The following is a 14,156-nucleotide window of genomic DNA, read 5'->3' as shown; positions in this document are numbered from 1 at the left end:
CAAAAAAGCACAAAAGTCCATAAAGGCTTGAACACACTACTACCGATTGAATCGAGAGCGTGATCACAACCACTACTTCAAACCATTGCACCAGGAGAACTCTGGAATAGGCGGTGATTTCCATTATGAATAGCGTCGAATTAGAGCTGCACTCGACTGTATGGTTGATCTTGACATACCAAGCTCCAGACATGCTGTGAATATAGTCATAATGTGTCTCAGAATTGGTTGAAGTCAGAGATCCACAGGTGCAGTCGATCTCTTAGAATTTGTGATCGGCCAAATTTGGGATCTTGACGAGTTGCGCAGCGGCCTCGCAGCAGGCTGCGGCCAAATTCGACCTCTCTTGTCTCTTGTTCGCGATCGAACCGGGCAAGCTTTTTAGCAAAGGTAGTAAACCTTTTAGCCAACCTATGAACAGGCTCTAACTTAACAAAGTCTCTCGGACGAACGAGTATACTTTGAGAGCAACATCTCGTTTGTCCGACCTAGACTTCTCGTTTGTCTGAGAGGAACTTCTCGTTGTTCCGAGCAATAGGCCACTTTAATACAGTCGTTTTCAAAAAGCTTGCCGAAATTTGCCCGCAAAACTCGAGCAATTTGGCGGTGAATTAGCGGCAAGCTTTTTGAAAACGACTGTAATTCGATACGAAAAATGGAAACATAACTTGGTATGTACAAATAAGTCAAACACAAATATTGAACATCTCAAATATCTTCGTAACCAATCTGAATCAACACATTCGCTAACAACCATAATTGTGTATTATGTGTTTCCTTAACAACATTTGATTATATCCTTGTAAACATTACAAATCATCACACTAACCCTACGCAGCGCAAGACCTCGTTCAGGTCCATCAAAACTCTGAAATCCCAATCCACAGGAATGTGTGATTTGAGGGCCAAAGAACAGACAAAACAGGACAACAAGCCCACCTGATGCCCTGATTTGTCTATGCTGATATTATGATGTGCTGTGCATTATGTCTCATGTCCCCGCGCACCCGCTCTTCAACAAACTGCAGCATGATTATCGTGGCACACTGGGTCTAGCGAGCTATGTAACAATTGAACGGAAATGAATTTCTTAGCCTATAAAACGTGATGACCTCTGCATCAAATCCTTCTTTCGTCTTGTCCATTCTTCACACTTCTTTCGAGTATCAAAAAAATTACCAAGCTCATTCATTTCGATTGGTTTCCCTCTCTGATTTCGTTTATCTTGCATGCTCAATTCTTTCTAAACCTTTCAACTCTTTGTTTTGTAATTTTCATATTTGATTGATTTACTAGAGATGTATCCTAATGGTTCTGCTCCTAGAGTAATGAGTCCTCAATCCACTCGAGCAAAAAAATGTCAACAAATTCAAACTTCAACTATTACCCGTTGTCCAAGTCCTCTGTGTGTCTCGCCAGTCGTGAGTTTTTTATATATCTCCCTTTGAATTTCCACTGTTTATCGTTGGATAACAACACGATGACTGATTGGTTCCAATTCATTAATCTGTTTGCAACGTACTGTATACAAGACCACAAGTTCAGGTCCCGAATTCATCGGAGGAGTTGTCGATTCATGTGCCACTGGTTGTGAGACGACGACTCCACAAGATTATAAATCAATACTTCAAGAGAATCATGAGGAATCAACTCTCAAGGGTCCAAGTGATGACCTCTATCTACCTTTATCTACCGCTTCACTTCTTTCTGGATTTTCTGATCGCAAGAGTAGACGTAAGATGGTCATGCGACCTGTCTCATGCAACATGGTGAGTTTCCCTTGAATCAGAGGGGTCATAATCGATTCCGAGTCTGATCTCTGAGCCTGTTCTTGCTTGATCATAGTTTTGGGATCAAGGGACCCCAAGCGAGGATTTTAGTGCAGCGGAGGGAAGCAACGCCGTCTGGGATTCAACTCATGATACTTCTCCCGCGATGAAGTTGGCGTACTTTGATTCCTTCACAACTCAATCAGAGACACCCCTCACAACACCTGGTTCCAATGGGATCTTATCTGGTACACAGACTCGACAAGACCCAACGCCATCTGCACATTTTCCCTTCCTCGAAGCAATGAGGTCAAACAGACGCACGGCCCTGCGTCCGACAATCATACGGACTGCAAGCTTACCTACTACTCCGAATTCCCGTCCTAAGACCTCGCGGGGAATTTTGAACGCAGGGAAAGGATTCCAAGGTTTGAGTGGAAGTGTGGTGACGGGTATTGATCGCCCAGTCGTGGACGAGTCTACCTCTGTGGATAATGTTTTTGAACACCTCGAACGTATCAACGTTCCTAGCGCGACGGATGTGGTTCGCTTTGGAAAGGCTCTGAACGGAGCTCTAGACTCTTATTTGGACCGATTAAGGGAAATCACAGAAGAGGTTGAAAGACTGGATGAGAGTTACTGGAGTGATTCCGAATCTGAAACATCGGATGTCGACGATTAACGGTTTATACTCTTCTTTCCTTTGTGTCGTTTATTCTTCTGAGTGTTTAATTATTTTGTTTTTTATTTTTATTTTTGATCTTGATATTCTTTTCTGCGAATTTTCACTTGGGACAAAATGTATAAAACAAGCATAATGTATAGAACGATCAGGCCAGTTTTTTGGCCTGAACAAACTAACTGTAGCACAAATGTGAGAATCGTGCACCAAGGAATCTTAAACTCTTGTGAACGTTTCCACATGGTCTGTATGAGGATTGAATCATGCGATAAAAAATGGAAGTAGACGAGTTGAGTAATTGTTGGAAAAATCGGTATGGCTTCAATGCATTAGGCCACTTTTTGAGCCTTCTGTGTCCTCAGTCAATCGTACCACTGTTGACGCGCAAATGGCATCAAAACCTGATCGATTTCATCTTCAGCTCCTTCATCAAACAGTCTGATTGCTAATCTCAAGATTGCTTGGTCTGATAGGAATGGAGCTCAACCATTCACCAATTTTTGAATGTCTTAGATCAAATATAGATAAAAATTATGGTAAAAAAACAGCATAAGAAGTCTAAAGTTGCGCAGCGCTTGTTTTTGTGAACCTAACAATGCATAGATTGCACGGAAAATGATGAAAGAGATGGATCAAGTGCATTGGTTTATGTTTTTTGTGAGTATGTCATTGAAGGTGCTATAAGAAAGAAAGGCATTCATATGCAGAAGAGATATCAATTTCCACGAGGCTCCTTGACGCTTTCTTGCGAATCCGGTTCTATCAATTCACAGTGATGTAAATCACTTTAGATGGGTGTTACAAAGAAAGCATGATATGAGTCCTCTACCGTAGAATTCCAAGAATGATCAAGGCTTACCATCGTCCATACTATCGTGTTGAGCGACGGCCACTGCAATTGGTTGATGATTTGAACTCGCAGTCATGGTAGAGAACCTGTTTGCATAATTTGGTCAATATCAGGTGGAAGATTGACTTTGTTAAGAAATTTCCTTCATACTCCTGTGATGTCAACTTACCTATAGACACCCTTTTCCAATCCATCCTATCAGAAAGATCGAATCATGAGACAGATGTTCATGTGATGACATCATCTGGACGCGCAAGATAACTTACCTTCACTTCAGCGTGCAATTTTCCCTCTTTATCGACTGGACTGTCTATTCCTAAGGTGTTGCATATGTTGGTGATAAATTGATCATCAATTTTCACTCTGAATTGATATAAAGTTCTACACCTACCTTTGAAAAATTTAAATTCGCGAGGGTCCAGGAGGGCGGTTGAAGTCAGGCTCTCTACACGCTGAGCTACAATGTGGGTATGTCCAATCACGACTGCTGCTTCATTAAGAGTTATAGGGGCGGCAAAGTAACTGGAATATGGGAAACAGATTGTATCTCATTAATATTCTCCCTTCTTTTCTTTCCGAAAACTAAATTTGAAGGCAGAATGTTCTGGGAATGACAAACGTTTCTAGAGGAGCTGTGAAATGACCGGCCTCTAGATTCTTGACGCTTATGGATACGGTGAAAGTTTTCTTAGCTGGAACCGTGTCCAGGTTTTTTGGACTGAAGAACCTAAGACTTGGTGTTTTGTCTGGAGCTGGAATCTATGTGATAGAATTCAACATATTAGCTTCCAATCAAAGTCATATAAGGATGGACGCTCAAGTGATCAACCCTGTACAATAGTCCTCAATATACGGGAAGGAGATAGACTAACCATTCCCATGGGTATTCCATTGCATGCATTTACCTTCTTTGTTTGTGCTCCGTTCTGAATTACGGCATTACCCAACTTCCCAGCACCCGAAATGCAAAAGTTGATCTAGTATAAAGGCAATCATAGAGTGAAGATGATGAGCGTCTCAAAAACTCAAGATTTTTTGGAGGTATGAGTGAAGGCAAACAAAGTTGTTCGGGCTAGTCAATGAAGGGGCTTGTTCTGGCTTTTCCTTGCCATCGTGCTTGCTTGCTTCTTGAACGGCGAGTGGACTCAAATCCTGAGAATTTTGTGGGTCTTTTGGATCGCCACCATTGGGAGGGGGTTTATCGTCTTGTGCCAAAAAATTGTTCTCGGTCTTGGTCTTCTTGGGGACGTTCTTCTTGTTCTTGTTCTTGTTCTTGTTCTTATTTTTTCGCTTCTCTAAGCCATGGGGTGAAGATCCGTGGAAATTTTCCAAGCTGAAGATTGGTCCCTGCGTGGCATTCAGCTCGGAGTCGGTATAGACTTGTCAATTCAAGAGGCACACCGCGCTAAGCTTAACCCCGTTTGCATTTTCGATGAAAGGAAATACATTAGAGAGGCTGACCTTGTCGTGAGGCGAGCTCACCGGTGTTACAAGAAACTTCAGGGGCTCTCGACAGCCACAGTAGACAATTGATTGCCAGAGACAACTTTGGTGAAATTATATTTTGGCTGATCTTTCCAGGCATGTCAAATGTATCTTTTCGTAAAGAGGCGTTATTGATTGCAAGCGAATATTGATAGGGGAGCGTAGAATAATAATTAACTTCGAACACCAGGTCCAAAAACTCTCAAAATTGAATAGAGGAGCGGAACAAAGAAGCGCGGTGTTTTCAAAAGACTCGTTAGTTTATATACGTGTGCAGATTTTGAGTTCGTGAATCGCCCCTCTGTAACCTAGCACATTGCTGGCTCGTTTTGAGGATGTAAACCGACCTCGATCACTTTCTCTTCAGATGACGACTCCGAGATTTTAGCCGAAGCACGAGGTATTCTCACAATAGTTATCATGCGAGGTCTTCTCCTCATTTGAGCTGTTGCTTAACGACCTCCATATTGTATCTCGAGCACGCTGATGCTGAACGAGTGTGTCGATAGCTTACTTCATTGCAGTCTACCGGTGGACCGGACAACAACATGGAGATTGAACGAGGAGAATATTAGATGATCAAAATTTCACCATCACCCCTGCCCTTTTACAAAACCCTGATATCAGAAGCTGAATGTTGGCTGACTTCTGAAGGTTTCAAATCTGCGGTCATAACCTCTTGACGGAACCTTGGAACTTGCGAGCCGGACTTTATACAGAGGAGCAATGCTGCAGACCCGTCTACGCAAGGAAGCTGGAGATTGGGCAGATATGTATATGCTTCAGTGATGAACGCGAGCAGTAAGCCACGGCATAGATATAAGAGAAAAAGCTACGAAACAGATGATAGTCGCACGAAAGGGCTCATGTATCATATGAAGTTGAACAACCTCATCAGTCTAAGTAGCCTCTGATTCTCGATAGGTACAGGCGCGAAAGTGTACAGTCAATTCCATAAAGAATGAAATGTTCAAAATTCGAAAAGACCTGATGGTCCGTGCACCGCGCAGCACCGGCCACATCTGATCAGGCCACGCTGTCAAATAAGTGCTCACGCACTCGATGATCTGCAGATGATTGTTTCTTCTAGTTGTCTTTTTTTTAGTCTTTGTTTTTTGAAAGTTTTTTTTTCTGGTCTTGTTTTTCTTTGTTGGGGGTTGGGGTTGACCCTCCCATCCATTCTGAATCACCTGCCGAGTCGCCCTTTTCCGATTGTTTGTTTCCAACCGGGTTTCCTGTGTTTCCGTCTTTCCGACCATTCCATTCGACCCCCAAAGATGGGATTTCAACGATATTCCGAGGATCTCAAGCTCCTGGCCACTCGATTGGCCATGGAGCGTGTTCCTCTGGCCGAAATCAACATTCGATTAAGATCCAACATATCCCCAGTTTCGCTATACCGATGGAAAAATTGCTTACGCAACACGAACAGCGTCATCAGAGACCCAGCAACCTACGAGACACGAGGTCGACCCTTTCTTTTGTCCGACAAGAACCTTGCCGTACTTCACGACCTTGTGAACAATCGCCCCGCGGTCTACTTGGACGAGTTGCAAATAGAGATTGCTGCTTTAACAGGGTTGACTATCTCTCGTGCAACCCTCTGTCGTGAACTTCATCAGCGTCTAGGACTATCTCTGTTAGTCACGCGAGGAGTGCATCCGAATCAATCCCCGGTAGAGTGGACCGATTTTATGTTTCGGGTGGCAGGAATACCACCCAAATACCTGGTTTTTATTGGTACGTGATTGATTCACATTTCCTCGAGCGAGTCCATATTACTAACCCGCTTTCACTGGTAGATGAAAGCGGAGTTGTCGGTCGTGATGCTTCTCGAACCCACAGTTGGGCCAAGCGAGGAACTCGCACAATTCGCCAGCACCGATACACCGAACGTAGTCATTGGACCCTCCTCCCTGCCGTTAGCGAGGAGGGAATGATTGCAGGAGTTGTTCTAGAGGGGCCGGTCCGCAGGATCGATGTGGAGCTATTCTTGAAGAATGACTTGGTAAGGCATCCTTCTAATTCCCCTTCACGTTAGTTTATTCATGTTTTCTCATTTTGGGTTGGGCCACATAAACATTTCATTCTAGCTCCCGGTGATGAACCGATACCCTGGGCCAAACTCGGTGCTAGTCATGGACAATGCACGAGTTCATCATGGTGGAAGAATCTTGGACCTTTGCAACCAGGCTGGAATCCTGGTCATCTATCTCCCAGCGTATTCACCTGACATGAACCCCATCGAGAACGCTTTTCACTGTACCAAGTCTCGGTTGAAAAGAGAAGATCGATGGCTTTTCGAGGCCGACAAGGCCGAATACCTCCTCCTTTTGGCCGCCAGAGTCATGACTCGGCGGTTGATGCAACCCCTCATTGCACACGCGGGTTACACCACTCGGCACTATTGGGTTAGATACAATGCTAGGTTTGATCATTAGACCCATTCCCTCTCGAATGCCTTTCAAGTAATTTGGTTGTTGTTTGCTTTGAATAGCGCTTTCGAATAGCTCAGTTTGTCCTCTTAATAGCGATTGTTGTGCTATGTTATGAAAGTTTGAATTTGTCGTGTTTTGTTCTCAGTTCCGTTATCTTTCAATGATTTTGAACGACATTCAGTTGTCTCTTGTGTGCTTACCGATTACTTGTGTTGTCCATTTGTCAAATCGATCCTTAATCACGCTCAGATGATCTCCTATACTTTGTGATGTGTCCGAGCTGCCCAAATGAAATGCTAAGATGGCTCTTGATTGGTTTATCATAATGAGTATCAACTGCAGTGGTCCCATGTTCTCTAACGTACACCTGACATTGAGTCACCTTTCCGCTGACTCAATGTGAAGACCACCACATTGAGTCAATTGGGCAAAGTGATTCGCGATTTCAATAATCGACGAGTCACTTTCCAAAGCATGTGACCTTTCGAAATGCCGTCAATTCCCATATCTCACAGTGCTCACCAAAAAAGGGGGAGAGCCAATAGCTAGCTCGCTCGCATTTGGAAGGTTCGGTTGTGATCAGAGGCATGATTATGATTTCACATTGCCACATGAGACATCTTTCAGCCAGCAAACAGAGGAATTGCACACATAACTAACACAAAACTAACACAAAACTAACAAAAAACCAGGGAAACAATCGATGGTAATCATAGTAGTATTTTATCGGGAGGCAGTATGATTTTTTTTAAACAAAAAAGGTGAAACACTAATACAAAAACATTTGATTAGCAACATACTGGTTTCTTTTTTGAGTGGAAATCGAATCACATGAGACATTTTGTTATTGGTTCAACCATAAAAATTTTTGATGTTTGTCAAACTACATATCGAGGCGTTTTTGGAGTAGGAAAGAGAAGGAAACTATTTTTTGAAATTTTTAGAAGGCATCACTTTGATGTCACAGTCATCTTCGGAATCCGGAACGACATAAGCCATGTCTCACAGCTTGCTTTCTTCAACATCAACAAGATGATGGTAGAAACGGCGAGCACACTCCATCAACGCCCAACCAGTCCCAAATGGGATTCCCCATCGCTCCATATCGCGCGCGTCGTATGAACCCGGGAATAAGAAAGGATAAAAATTTTGAATCCCATGGTCTTCAAACGCCTCGATGACAAGGTCCTCCTCATTTTCAGGCACGTCAGCAAATGCCACAAAATCGTGGATGGTCGAAAGGTACGCTAGTCTCTTTGCCTCCTGACAATCTACCTCCACATCCATATCCTGCATCTCAGCATAACCCCAGGGAGTCCCAGGCGATCGTGCCACTTTGAGTTCTTGATTCGATGTCTTTGAACGCTTAGAGGACATGATTGGGTTCGTCGTTACGAGGTCCCGCTTGATGGAATGCCACTTGAAGGCTGGATCTTTTGGTGGTGGGTTATCCTTGGTAACCCCGTCAATTCCAGCGGCCTAGATTGTTTGACATACATCAACCAAAGTGATTACAAGGGAGCAGGGCGAAAAAACTACATACTATAGCTTTCGCCCACTTGACCATGTGTTCAAAGGACAAGGTCATGATTCGGGTAGGTTGAAGCTTATCGACTAGGCAATATCCCTCCTTGCAGGTGTTGCCAAGCGCCTTATGATGAGCAATCAAGTCTGTCAAGATCTGTTTCTGTTTGGGAACCGGGTCAGAATGATCGAGCTCGTCTTGCGAAGTCGTGCGCCCATGTTGAACGACGTTTCGAGCGGCCAAAACTGCGTGAGCCAAAGATCGTTTCTAAAAACAAAAAGAGAAATGATCAAAGTTGATATGGGAGAGATGAGTGAAAGGGTGAGTGGACCACACGTACCTCGTTTTCTTGTTGAGCAGCTTTGGAAGGATTTTTCATCGTCAACATGAGGCCGTTTTCGGAGGTCGCATTCTTCACCACCGCCGCAAAAAAGTCTTGCAGTTCCTTATCGGTGGAGGCCTTCATTTCCTTACCCTTGCCATAAGTTGAATGGCCAACGATGTAAATGGCGAGGGAGAGCTGATTGTTGGCGTCGGCAGTTTGAAAGAGGGCCGACATGCCACCGGACCGGTCATCGGTGACCTTGTCAGCAATGGTGAACAGGTGAGATTTGAGACGGTCCAAGGAAGAATTCGTAACCTCGATTTGTTGCTGCGTTATGGGCAACTTTTGCGGAATCCAACGAGGCTTATGATTAGCCTTGACGGGCCCCGAGCTTGCTTCCGGAGTGAACAAACCAAAAGTGATCATGAAATCGCACAGCTTCTGCATGACCACTTCGGGTTGAGCCACTAGGCAGACAGATAGATGTCAGTACACAAAATCAAGGAGACAACTGGTCAGTATCACTTACCAGGTGCAATGAATGGAGTAGGCCCTCTGACGGGGGATTTTTCTTTAACCGGAGAAGAGTGTCTGTAATCGAATTCGACCGGGGTGGCACTACTGGAACCTTCATAACCTTCATCAGCCAAATACTTTTTGGCCATCTTCATAAATTCGGAATCGGACCTGCAAATCAACGATCAGAATCAGTAAGTTGGATTTCCTTGGATTTTCAATTCGAAGACGTACTGGGCACTAATATCAGAAACATTCGACATTTCTAACGGGTTATCAAGGATGAAGGTTGAATTGGAGACGCTGAGAAATAGCGGGATGAATATGAAAGCTTCGACAGGGAATGAAGAATGATCGGATTGGTCTGAGTTGATTGAAGAGACTGTGGATATGGGTGTTCCAGAAAAATGACCAGATTTAGCGCGGCCGGAGTTCAATCGTGGTGGGCTACCCCATCGCGCCATCGAGGGTCCTCTCATCAGATTGGAGATGTCGTACGATGCAAAGGACTCGAGGTTCGTGAAGGTTGAAGAAAATTGAGGTTCGTGACCGTTGTTGAGATTTGAGAAGACGGGATCTGGACAGGATCTGATTGTTAATGCTGATCCTGGTGGTTCGAAGCTCGTCTGGCTCCACGGTGCACGGACCATCAGGTCTTTTCGAATTTTGAACATTTCATTCTTTATGGAATTGACTGTACATACGTAAAATCAGAACAGGGTGTGGAAAGGTGTGGAACTTGAAAGAGCCAACTGCGAGGATGCGGGGCGTTGCATTAGAGTTTAACCACTCTAGTTCAAACAACTCTTACACATCGTTCATCGTATCTCTTACACCTCTCGATCTCCTCCGCCTTTCAGTAGATATCGATCATCTGCTTATTGAAAAGACAAGATATCATCTAGAGGAGAACTTCTACGATAGCTTCTGGATGGATGTTGACAATCCTAGCACGATGATACGCAAGTTCGTGTTTAGAGAAACTTTTGAAGCCCAAGTTTGTGCTCATTTCATTGGACGAGATCACATCTTATCAGATGTTTATCTACATCTTTATCTCTTGAGCTGAATTGTTCTTGATGTCTTGTCGATTCGATCGATTTTCAGAATGGTGGGATTATACCAGAAGGATGGTTAGCTTACAAGATATTTGGGCTGAATAGTCAAACTGATGAGGTAGAAAGCTTACAGGAAAAACCTGTGATTTTATACCCAACGTGGGTAACATAATCAGTTAACTAGTAAATCTCCCAGAGCTTTGGTTTGTAGACTGATGAGAGTTGAAGAGTTTTAGGTGGTTCTCTGGGTTGATCGAGGATAATGAATGGCTTATTGGCAAAGGTAAGGCTTTGATATACGATATTTAGTGATATCCTAATTGCTCATGACTGGTTCGTGCTTCACTCTAGGGATGGCTTTGGATCCAGAACGTTTCTACATCATCGTCGTCGCGATGTTAGGAAATGGTCAAAGTAGTTCTCCCAGTAATACGGTCAGTTATCCTCAACATGATGCCCTTCAATCGCATTTTTTTTCGATTGTATAAGATCACTCTTGAACTGATTCATTTGTTTATGCAAATAGCCTGAGCCATGGAACGGACCGAGGTTTCCGCGTATTACCTTTCATGATCAAGTTAGAGCTCAGCGCCAGCTATGCGATCACTTACAGATTAAAAAACTCCACACTGTCATCGGTTGGTCGATGGGTGCCGGACAATCGTATCAATGGGCTGTCTCTTATCCAGAAATGGTGGAGAGGTAAGTGAGAATGCGAGGACTAAACATATGCACCATGTCATAACTGATCTCTTGTGTGTATAAGATGTGTCCCTTTCTGTGGCTCCGCAAAGACATCAGAACACAACATTACCTTCTTACAATCTCTGGAAAGTACACTTCAATTGGATCCTGCCTTCAATCAAGGTTGGTACCAGATTCCTCCTCAGCAAGGTTTGAGAGCGTTTGCACGAATCTATTCAGCTTGGGGATTCTCTCAAAGCTTTTATCGTGAAAGGTTATATGTTAAAATGGGATTCCCAACTCTTGATTCCTTCTTGATTGGTAAGTTGATTTCATTTTTAAAACCCGCACAGTCGAAAGGCTAGAGACCTTTGGCTTTTGTTTTGATCTCCAAGTTCCATTTGATCCAATCAGGTTTTTGGGAGGATCTCTTTCTCAAAAAAGATGCCAATAATCTTTTGTCGATGCTCTTTACATGGGTGAGACATTATCCATCATTATCTTGCTGTGTTTGGTCAACCTTTGGTAAAATCTGACAGCAAGGTCCTTTGGCACATCAAAAAAATAACAGATCAACGGGGATATTTCCGCTTCACCAGCCTTTGGAGGCGATTTTGAGAAAGCTTTGAAGTCAATCAAAGCAAAGACTCTTATCTTACCAAGCCAAACTGATCTATATTTCCCGTAAGACATCACCTAAAAATAGCATGGAAGAGGTTTCACTCATGTTGGTCACCTTTTGATTCTGATAGGCCAGAGGATAATCACCTTGAAGCTGCTCACATCACAGACTGCAAGCTCAAAGTGATACCTAGTATCTGGGGACACTTTGCTGGTGGTTAAGTATTGCTCCATGTTGCTGCTTTCAGGTATCTTTGCTGATAAAATCTGCTTGCGTGTTATTTACTGGGATGTGTTATGATTGGTGAACCTATCATTGTTCAATTTGAACAGGACCGGGGACCAATCCTGAGGATGTAAAATGGATTGTAAGCTTTGAATTCCTGCAATCCAACAGCTCAGCTATAGATTAGAAAATTTTCTCATCTTCCACTTATATTTCTGTTCATTTTATCATTCTTAATCTTTTTCCAGAATAACGAGGTACAGAGCTTCTTCAACAAGACTGCAGAGATTTGAGTCAAGAGAAAAATCTAAAGTCAATCTAATCACAAGTTCACTGTAAAATATGTGTTTATTTGTCAATTTTCATCATTTTTTTCTTTTCTAGCAATATGAGAATCATAAAGATTGACCTTGTTCATCATATCATCTACTTCTTTACATATCATCTCTTAGTGTATCTAGTATGTACTGTTCACATTTCTGATTGTTGTTCACAATGTTCTTTGCTTGTATTTGTTTGTAGGTATGTAGTACAGTGCCTTTGCTACAGAGCAAATATAGAGAAAGACTAGTATTTATAAATCAAATAGTAACAGTCAATAGTTTTGTGTAGCCAACAACCAGTCAAACATCTCAAATAGGCATCACATTGTGAATGAACAAGGTGAAATGTCTGTTAAGCAATAAATAAAAAATTGCAAATCAGGCAATCATCTACGAAATGGATCAAGGACTCTGATTTCCTTGTACATTGTTCTTGGGATGCTACAAGATGCCAATCTTTTTGGTGTCAAGATTTGGGGACCTCCGTGCAACGAGTGCATACTAACAGGAAACAAATTGTCTTCAGTGAAGGAAGCTTTTGATTGATAAAACAATATGACTGACCAATGTAGTCTCCTGCACGATCAGTGCATGTATAAGAGTCCTCCCCGGAGTTGGTACAGACTGAAAAGTCCCCATCCACAGGAGGAATTTGGAATCAGATACTTTCTGATGAATGGAAAGACAAGTGGTTGAAGATTCTTGATACTGACCCCAATTATTCTTTACTGGGTCCCAACAATACAGCACACATTGTTGCTCACTTTGGCCTTTGTCCTTTGATCCTATCAGTTGACATCCTCTCATCAATACCCATTTATTGCCTAATCTCGAAGTATAAAAAGATGGATACCCTTTGATTAGCTTTACTTATAGCGAGGAGAATGGAGATCCGGTTGGACAAAACTTACCGTCAGACGAGCAATATGAATATGGGCACGTATAAAGGTGTGTTTGCGTGGCATCTTCTTGTGCGGTACGGCATACTTCCAATGCAAGCGAACATGAAGCAGATCCGCGTTAGCCCTGGGTGAAGATCATACTGGAGATATAAGAGAATGGGTATTGAAATGAAATGCGCATACCCCCAACGTTTCCGTCGCCTGCAAACCCTTCGAAACAGATAGCCTCGGTGTCGGGAGCCCCTTGCCCTTCTGCGCCATAAAAGCAAATGGGGAAGAGTAGCAGGGAGATCTTTGCAAGGAGCCGGAGCATTTCTGGTATGGTCAGAGATAAAATAAACTTCAATTGTGAAATTTTGACTTGTGAGAGTTGCGGGAAATGATCAAAGGAACATGATTTGGAGGAAGCTTAGGTATGAAACCGTTACTCTACTAACTTAACAAAGTCCCTCGATGCCTCGACAGCTGTCATTCAACGAGTTGAATCCGCATGTCTCGGCATGAGGGACTTACCCCCAAGGTCATGTTTTTGGCCTGAAGGCTTAGGCTCTTTTTGGTGGGGACAATCTTCTTTTCCTCCTTTCGGCGAGCACACCAAGGATTTTCTGCCAACCGCTCAGCCACGTATGTGCTCGCTCTGCCTACACATCTTACAACTGAAAGCATCCCTGAACGTTGGTTCCTCGCTGAGCTACATCAAATTGCATTTGTGTAATTTTGACATGTAGCTCGACTAAGGTCGAGGACTTCTT

General features: G+C 43.2%; 4 protein-coding genes across 4 annotated transcripts; 2 read left to right on the top strand and 2 right to left on the bottom strand.

Annotated features, from left to right (window-relative positions):
- Positions 1-1,107: 1,107 nt before the first annotated feature.
- MELLADRAFT_71246 (uncharacterized protein) lies at positions 1,108-2,634 on the top strand (the record flags this gene model as incomplete). The annotated part of the gene is made up of 3 exons (XM_007407194.1): positions 1,108-1,421; positions 1,533-1,769; positions 1,846-2,634. The coding sequence occupies 3 exons, from the start codon at positions 1,299-1,301 to the stop codon at positions 2,449-2,451; spliced, it is 966 nt and encodes a 321-aa protein (XP_007407256.1).
- A 579-nt stretch (positions 2,635-3,213) lies between these two features.
- Positions 3,214-4,886, bottom strand: MELLADRAFT_124062 (uncharacterized protein; the record flags this gene model as incomplete). Its single annotated transcript, XM_007407153.1, has 9 exons — positions 3,214-3,236; positions 3,311-3,387; positions 3,471-3,496; positions 3,568-3,617; positions 3,693-3,823; positions 3,921-4,060; positions 4,174-4,278; positions 4,361-4,680; positions 4,763-4,886. 9 exons carry the CDS (start codon positions 4,884-4,886, stop codon positions 3,214-3,216), a joined length of 996 nt encoding a protein of 331 aa, XP_007407215.1.
- A 5,999-nt stretch (positions 4,887-10,885) lies between these two features.
- On the top strand, positions 10,886-12,175 carry MELLADRAFT_34365 (uncharacterized protein; the record flags this gene model as incomplete). Its single annotated transcript, XM_007407195.1, has 7 exons — positions 10,886-10,931; positions 11,000-11,082; positions 11,175-11,350; positions 11,415-11,653; positions 11,747-11,811; positions 11,904-12,016; positions 12,085-12,175. Coding segments are annotated over 7 exons (813 nt in total), but the record flags the coding sequence as incomplete, so codon positions are not given.
- Positions 12,176-12,968: 793 nt separating this feature from the next.
- MELLADRAFT_123772 (uncharacterized protein) lies at positions 12,969-13,717 on the bottom strand (the record flags this gene model as incomplete). The annotated part of the gene is made up of 5 exons (XM_007407152.1): positions 12,969-13,003; positions 13,067-13,126; positions 13,216-13,326; positions 13,414-13,488; positions 13,588-13,717. The coding sequence occupies 5 exons, from the start codon at positions 13,715-13,717 to the stop codon at positions 12,969-12,971; spliced, it is 411 nt and encodes a 136-aa protein (XP_007407214.1).
- Positions 13,718-14,156: the final 439 nt, after the last annotated feature.

This window comes from Melampsora larici-populina (assembly GCF_000204055.1).
Source record: "Melampsora larici-populina 98AG31 unplaced genomic scaffold MELLAscaffold_8, whole genome shotgun sequence".
Classification (NCBI taxonomy): Eukaryota; Fungi; Basidiomycota; class Pucciniomycetes; order Pucciniales; family Melampsoraceae; genus Melampsora; species Melampsora laricis-populina.
Note: the sequence above shows the minus strand (reverse complement) of the source record. Positions and strands in the feature narration are given on the sequence as shown.